This window comes from Solanum verrucosum, unplaced genomic scaffold, assembly GCF_900185275.1.
Source record: "Solanum verrucosum unplaced genomic scaffold, falcon-dt-bn FXZP01000186.1, whole genome shotgun sequence".
NCBI classification, from domain to species: Eukaryota; Viridiplantae; Streptophyta; class Magnoliopsida; order Solanales; family Solanaceae; genus Solanum; species Solanum verrucosum.
Genome location: NW_026020262.1, coordinates 57412 through 65307, shown reverse-complemented (window position 1 = coordinate 65307; position 7896 = coordinate 57412). Strand labels below are relative to the sequence as shown.

General features: G+C 33.1%; 1 protein-coding gene across 1 annotated transcript; it reads left to right on the top strand.

Annotated features, from left to right (window-relative positions):
• Positions 1–1803: 1803 nt before the first annotated feature.
• Positions 1804–4966, top strand: LOC125833494 (uncharacterized). The gene is made up of 4 exons (XM_049512654.1): positions 1804–2756; positions 2871–3695; positions 4183–4249; positions 4337–4966. Exons 1-4 carry the CDS (start codon positions 1804–1806, stop codon positions 4964–4966), a joined length of 2475 nt encoding a protein of 824 aa, XP_049368611.1.
• The last annotated feature ends 2930 nt before the right edge of the window (positions 4967–7896 follow it).

The following is a 7896-nucleotide window of genomic DNA, read 5'->3' as shown; positions in this document are numbered from 1 at the left end:
TGTTAAGGTTTTAAATAAGTTTAAATGAATAATGTCGCTTAATTGGTTGATTTAGTTGTTGGAATTAAGTCTAAACTAAATTAGTTAAAGTTAAAAAGTTATTTAAATAAGTTAAAATAAATAATGTGGTTTAGTTCGTGAATTTAGTTGTTGGAATTAAGTCAATACTAATGCAGTTAAAGTTAAAAAGTAAGTTTGTTTAAATAAGTTAAAATTAATATTGTGGTTTAGTTGGTGGATTTAGTTGTTGGAATTAAGTCAAAACTAAACTAGTTAAAATTGTTAAGTTGTTTAAATAAGTTAAAATAAATAATGTGATTTAGTTGGTGGATTTAGTTATTGAAATTAAGTCAAAACTAAACTAGTGAAAGCTGTTAATTTGTTTAAATAAGTTAAGATAAATAATGTCGTTTAGTTAGTGGATTTAGTTGTTGGAATTAAGTTAAAATTAAACTAATTAAAGTTAAAAAGTTGTTTAATTAAGTTAAAATAAATAATGTGGTTTAGTTAGTGAATTTAGTTGTTGGAATTTAGTCAAAACTAATGTAGTTAAAGTTAAAAAGTTGTTATGTTGTTTAAATAAGTTAAAATAAATAATGTGGTTTAGTTAGTGAATTTAGATGTTGAAATTAATTCAAAACTAAACTAGTTAAAGTTAAAAAGTTTTTTAAATAAGTTAAAATAAATAATGTGTTTTAGTTAGTTAATTTAGTTGTTGGAGTTAAGTCAAAAGTAAACTAGTGAAAGTTGTTAAGTTGTTTAAATAAGTTAAGATAAATAATGTGGTTTAGTTGGTGGATTTAGTTGTTGGAATTAAGTCAAAACTAAACTAGTTATAGTTAAAAAGTTGTTAAGTGTTTAAATAATTTAAAATAAATAATGTGGTTTAGTTAGTGAATTTTGTTGTTGGAATTAATTCAAAACTTATGTAGTTAAAGTTAAAAAGTTAAGTTTGTTAAAATAAATATTGTGATTTATTTGGTGGATTTAGTTGTTTGAATTAAGTCAAAATTAAACTAGTTAAAGTTGTTAAGTTGTTTAAATAAGTTAAAATAAATAATGTCGCTTAGTTGGTGGATTTAGTTGTTGGAATTAAGTTAAAACTGAACTAGTTGAAGTTAAAAAGTTGTTTAAATAACTTAAAATAAATAATGTGGTTTAGTTAGTGAATTTAGTTGTTGGAATTAAGTCAAAACTAATGTAGTTAAAGTTAAAAAGTAAGTTTGTTTAAATAAGTTAAAATAAATTTTGTGGATTTAGTTTTTGGAATTAAGTCAAATCTAAACTAGTTAAAGTTAAAAAGTTGTTAAGTTGATTAACTAAGTTAAAATAAATATTTCAAAACTAGTTAGACTTATAAAGTGACTAAGTTGTTTAAATAAGTTCAAATGTTATTTAGCTGATGGAATTAAAAGTATCATTATTGTTTGTGTAGATGGATCCTGATCGTAGTTGGATGTATAATAGAAACAATCCTGGTCGAGCGGGTATGATTCCAGAATTCGCAGAAGGTGTCATTAGATTTATAAATCATGCAAAGACACTTGATGATTTTTTAACTTCAAGATTGATTAGGTGTCCGTCTGTTAATTGTGAAAATGTGAGATATCATACAACAAAGACTGTTGCTATGTATCTTATGATGAATGGATTCAAACCAGGGTATACAGTTTGGACTAGTCATGGTGAGGTTGAAAGTGACACTATGTTTAATAACTTTGTTGTCCGTGAAAGAAGTAGATCTACCGAGCATAATTATTTCCAAGGTTCTAGAATGTCAGATATGGTTGATGATGCTTTGGGATGCATTCTGATTTTGAACAAGGAGAAAATGTAGAAGAAACTCCTAATGAAGAAGCAAAAATCTTTTATGAACAATTGCGTGATTGTAGTAGTCCTTTGTTCAACGGGAGTCAACACTCTAAATTGTCTGTTGCAGTTAGATTGTTAAGTATCAAATCTGACAATAATATTTCTCAAGGAGTAATGGACTCTATGATAGATCTTATGAAGGAATTAGTTGATCCCAATGTAGAGATTCCTGATTCTTGTTGTAAAGCAAATGCATTGGTGTCTAAGTTAGGACTCTTCTCGATAAGAATTGATTGTTGTAAAAACAGTTGGATGTTATACTATAAGGAGGATATCGATCTAAAGTCTTGTAAGTTTTGTAATCACCCTCACTATAAGACTGGTTCTACCGAAAAGAAACTTGCTATTAAGGCGATGTATTATTTACTTCTTATACCAAGATTGAAGAGGTTGTACGCATCAAATAGCTCTGCTCCTCATATGAGATGGCACCGTGAAAATAGAAGGCCACCTAGTGTCATGTGTCATCCATTTGACGGAGAGGCTTGGAAACATTTTGATAGAACTTATCCAGATTTTGCCGCTGAACCAAGGAATGTTAGGCTGGGTTTGTGTGCGGATGGTTTCACCCCTTTTTCAGTTGGGGCTGCACCATATTCTTGTTGGCTTGTGTTTATTACACCGTATAATCTTCCACCTGAGATGTGTATGACAAGTCCATATATATATCTGAATTGTGTCATTCCTGGTTCGAGTAATCCAAAAAGCAAGGTTGATGTGTACTTACAACCTTTGATTGATGAGTTGAAATTGTTGTGGTTTGAGGGGGTAGAAACATGGGACATTTCTCGTAAACAAAATTTCAACATGTGTGCTACTTTAATGTGGACTATTAATGATTTTCCTGCCTATGGAATGCTATCTGGATGGATGACAGCTGGAAAGTTAGCATGTCCCTACTGTATGGAAGATACTAAATCATTCACATTAAAACATGGCTGAAAAAATTCATGGTTTGATTGTCACCTTCGGTTATTGCCACCTGATCATGAGTTTAGGAGAAAGAAATATGCATTTAAAAAGAATAAAACTGAACGAGATGGTCCACCCCCAATATTAACGGGTGATGATATTTGGGAAAGGGTTCAAAATTTTCCAAAGGTAATTGAGGAACCACCGTACAAATTTGATGGGTATGGTGTTGCACATAATTGGGCTAATCAGAGTATATTCTGGGAGTTACCTTATTGGAAGGATAATTTGCTTAGACATAATCTTGATGTCATGCATATTGAAAAGAATTATTTTGATAATCTGTTCAACACTGTAATGGATGTAACTGGCAAGACAAAAGATAATGTTAAGGCTAGACTTGACTTACCAGAACATTGTAGACGATCGGAGTTGCATTTACAGGAGTCTGCCAACAATAAGTTACTTAAGCCCAAGGCTAGTTATTCATTCACAATGGAACATAAGAGAAAAATTTGTGAGTGGGTGGAAAGCTTGAAAATTTCAGATGGATATACCTCAAATTTGGGAAAGAGGGTTGACATTGAGTATGGAATATTACATGGGATGAAAAGTCACGACTGTCATGTTTTCATGGAACAATTACTTCCGATTGCTTTTTGTGGATTACCTGAAAACATATGGAAACCAATGGCAGAGATTAGTTTGTTCTTCAAAGACTTGTGTTCCAGCACATTGAGAGTAGAGAATCTGGTTCGAATGGCCAAAAATATCGTTGTTATTAGTAATAAGTTGGAGAAGATTCTTCCACCTGGGTTCTTTGATGTGATGGAACATCTTCCTATTCACCTTGTTCATGAAGCCCTACTGGGAGGTCTAGTTCAATATAGGTGGATGTATCCTTTTGAGCGGTAAGTAACTATATATAACACATCTACTCTTATTTCATAAATCGTTTATATTTCTTTTGAAATTATATATCTAATACAAAATTTTATAGGAGCATTGGCAAGTCTACAAGGGGTATTAAGAATAAACATAGGATGGAGGGCTGTATGGTTCAAGTATATCTAGCTAAAGAAAGATCCCACTTTTGTTCTTACTACTTTGATGATTATGTGTCGTGTTTGAGAAACAGATCTAATCGACATGATGATATTGGGAATGATCCTGCAGTACAATCATTATCAATCTTCAACCAACCGAGCAAGGGTTCAAAAAAGTGTACATTGCACAAACTTACCGAAAAGGAGAAAAAAATTAGCAGAGCTTCATGTCTTGTTGAATTGTCCAGAAGTCCAACCCTTCTTAGAATAAGAAAATTAAATATGTAAACAACATATATTCAACTCCGATTTTATTAAGGAAACTAACTGTATTTTCAATGTGATTCTACAGTTATTTTGTGAGCCAATATGGTCATGATCAAGTGTTTCCATCATTTATAACGTGGTATACTAATTGGGTAAGTGTTGTAATATATACACCTATTAAGAGATCAATGTACTCTTATTTCTACTAACATTGCTTTTAATTTACTAACCTTATATAGGTCTACAATTCAGAAAATGCCGCCACATTTGATCAATTTTTCAAGGATATTTCTTGGGGACCGATTACAGTTCACACAATGTCCCAATATAACGTAAATGGTTTTAAATTTGCCACAGAGAACTACTCAAAGAATAAGAAAACTAATAATAGTGGTGTTTGGGTTAAAGGTGATGATGGAAGTCAAAATGAGAATGTTGATTATTTTGGTGTCCTACAGGAGATTCTAGAGTTGGAGTATTCGGGTTGGCCAATCAAAAGAATAGTACTTTTCCAATGCAAGTGGTTTGATCCAACTTCAAGAGGTACGAGGGAGCTTAAGCAACATAATATCATTGAAGTCAAGCACACTAGGAAGTATGAGGCTTATGATCCTTTTATTATTGCACAGAATGCTAAGCAAGTGTACTATGCTCTTTATCCGTTGCGTAGGGATAAGTCTGATTGGTGGGTTGTAATCAAAACAGAACTAATGGGGCGAGTGGAAGTTGAGAGTGAATTGGATGTTGCATATCAAAATGAAATATCAAGTGTTAGTATGCAAGGACTGAGGAGCGGAAAGCCACTTTCCAATCAATTACGACTCCTCACTCAGATATTGATAGTGTCCGTGAAGTTCTTGGAGAAATGAAAACTTCTTGAAAGAAGCTTTCATCAAGTAGTGGATGCTGAGTTAGAAATGAATTTGGAGCATCCTGATCACATTTTAGAAGAAGTTAATAGAGAAGAGTTAGATATGCCAACAAATTTGGAGGAGGATGAGGAGGAAACTTTCGAAGAGGATGAATGGATAGATGAGGAGGAAACTTCCGAAGATGATGCATGTGAATGGATAGATGATGAAGAAACTTCCGAAGATGATGAATAACGATTTGTATGTTTAGTTGGTGGATTTTTAGCTATTCATATTTGAGTATACTTTATATTTTAGTAGTTTTAACTTTTGTTCGACATTGTGAAAGACTATTTAGTAGTTTTAACGTTTCTTGCAAGATAGATTTGTATCCATCTAGTGTTGATATTCAACTTTAATTTAGGAATAATGTGTTTGTTAAGCATAAGTACCAAACACTAGTTGATCCTATTGATGACAAAATTGATTTTCTTGCAAGATCGATTTGTGTCCATCTAGTGTTGACACTTAGCTTTAAATTTAGAAATAATATATTTGTTAAGCATAAGTACCAACACTAGTTGATCCTATTGATGACAAAATTGATTTTCTTGCAAGATCGATTTGTGTCCATCTAGTGTTGATATTAAGCTTTAATTTAGGAATAATGTGTTTGTTAAGCATAAGTACCAACACTAGTTGATCCTATTGATGACAAAATTGATTTTCTTGCAAGATCGATTTGTGTCCATCTAGTGTTGACACTTAGCTTTAAATTTAGAAATAATATATTTGTTAAGCATAAGTATCGACACTAGTTGATCCTATTGATGATAAAATTGATTTTCTTGCAAGATTGATTTGTGTCCATCTAGTGTTGATATTAAGCTTTAATTTAGGAATAATGTGTTTGTTAAGCATAAGTACCAACACTAGTTGATCCTATTGATGACAAAATTGATAACTTTGTTTGATATATTTGTTTGACATTGTGACATTATTTTGTACTACTTTGTTTTAATTTTTATATTTAATTGATATAGATGGTAGATAAAGACAAGGGTAAATAAAAAAAATCCGCTAATCCAAAAAAGAAATTTAAGGCCATGAGAAGGCCCACTGGGGTCGTGATATTTGATGAGCCCTCTCGAGTTAATATTTCAAAACGAGCCTCAGTTTCAACTACTCACTGGGCACACCAGTCACATAATGCCTCTACTCATGTGGCTCCACAATCTGGTTATACTATATCTACACCCACTGTGGTACCTAGTTCGGGTTACCAAACATTATAGGGCTATCACATCTTGGTCGTGGGTCTACCATACCATCAATTATTGCTAGTCAGTGCAATAGTTTGAATAGTAATAGTGGATCGATTGGACTTTCCAATCTTCATCTTGAATCCAATGGCTCAGAGCCTAATACTCCGACCACCCAGCACTCAGATGCACATGGTCCTCAGCCAGGCGATAGAGACAGTTTCCAGAGACTCGTCATCGAGCCATTAGGATACAAGTATGATTTAATTATGTTTCATCTTTCATTTATCTATTTATATTTTAAGTGATTGATTATTTTTTGTTTACTCTACTTTGTCAATGAACTCGTATTTCAGCTTACGTTCGGATATGGGTATGGCAAAGATTATTTTAAAGTGCATTGGAACTCACTATAATGGTGTGTACCCGAATTGGAGTTCGATTCCACTTAACACCCAAAGGCAGATGTCCAACGAATTTAAGGTAAGAATGTATATCAATTAAATTCACATCATATATATTTAAATTCGCTATTCATTTGAACAATAAATATTTAGTTATTTTTTATTACAAAAATATTATGTATGGGCTCCCGAACATGAGGAAGACGTTCAAGTGAACTTCAAGCTTAAAGCTTCAAAGTTGCTTTCTAGCACATTTTGTGACTTCGGAGAGAAGACAGAATTCCTAAGTTTATGTTACCGGATCGATGGGCTCTGTTACTGGAACATTGGAGTACTAATGAAAAATTTAAAAAGAGGAGTGAGATTGGGAAGATGGCTCGCGCATCAGGAAAAGGGAGGCTCTTTGCACACTGGTGGAGCTATTAGCCAGGTTACTAGGAAGGAAAGAATGGTATACTTTCTTAATTTAGTAAAATAATTTTTTCTTTTTTGATAAGTAGTTTTTGGAGATTAAAGAGATCAAATTCTATATATGTTATTTGGAGGAAAAAGAGTTGGGTAGGCCGGTAGCTGTAGAAGAGATGTTCAAGGTTACTCACGTCAAGAAGAGTACGAACCCCACAGAAGAAGAAAGATGGATTGAGCCACGTGCTCAAGAGACATATGTAAGAACTCCATACAAACTAATCTTTTTTTCTTTTCCTTGTATATATTACATTCTTATTCGTAGAGTTCTTTGTTTAAATTACAGGATAGGTATATACGAATATCTCAGGAATATCTTAGTACTCTACCTCTTGAGAGTCAGGACATACCATTTACACAAGAAGAAAACAAGAATCCTTGGAAACAGAGTGCTAGTGAACCGATTAGAGGTTCATTCTATGGCTATCCAGAAAAGGCGTATCAGAAGAAGAAGTCTTGGTATTGTGGTTCATCATCCTCAAGCTTTGATGGCGGAGATAGAGAGACAATATCTACAATAGAGAATAAGATAGCTTATCTCAATGCCGAGCTTGCTACTGTAGCCGAAAGAGAGAAGAAAAGAGAAGAAAGAGAGAAGAAGAGAGAAGAAAGAGAGAGGAAGATAGAAGAGGAGATTGCGACAACAAATGAGGTAGAGAATAAGAGGTATGCAGCGCTTAAGGCCCAACTAACTTTTCTTTTTGAATCAGGAAATATTCTTCCTCCATGTCCGGCCAGTAGTGATGGATTTGATCAGGAGGGTGATGAGAATGATAAGTCTGATAAGGAGAGTGAGGGTGATGAGGAGTAGTTGTAT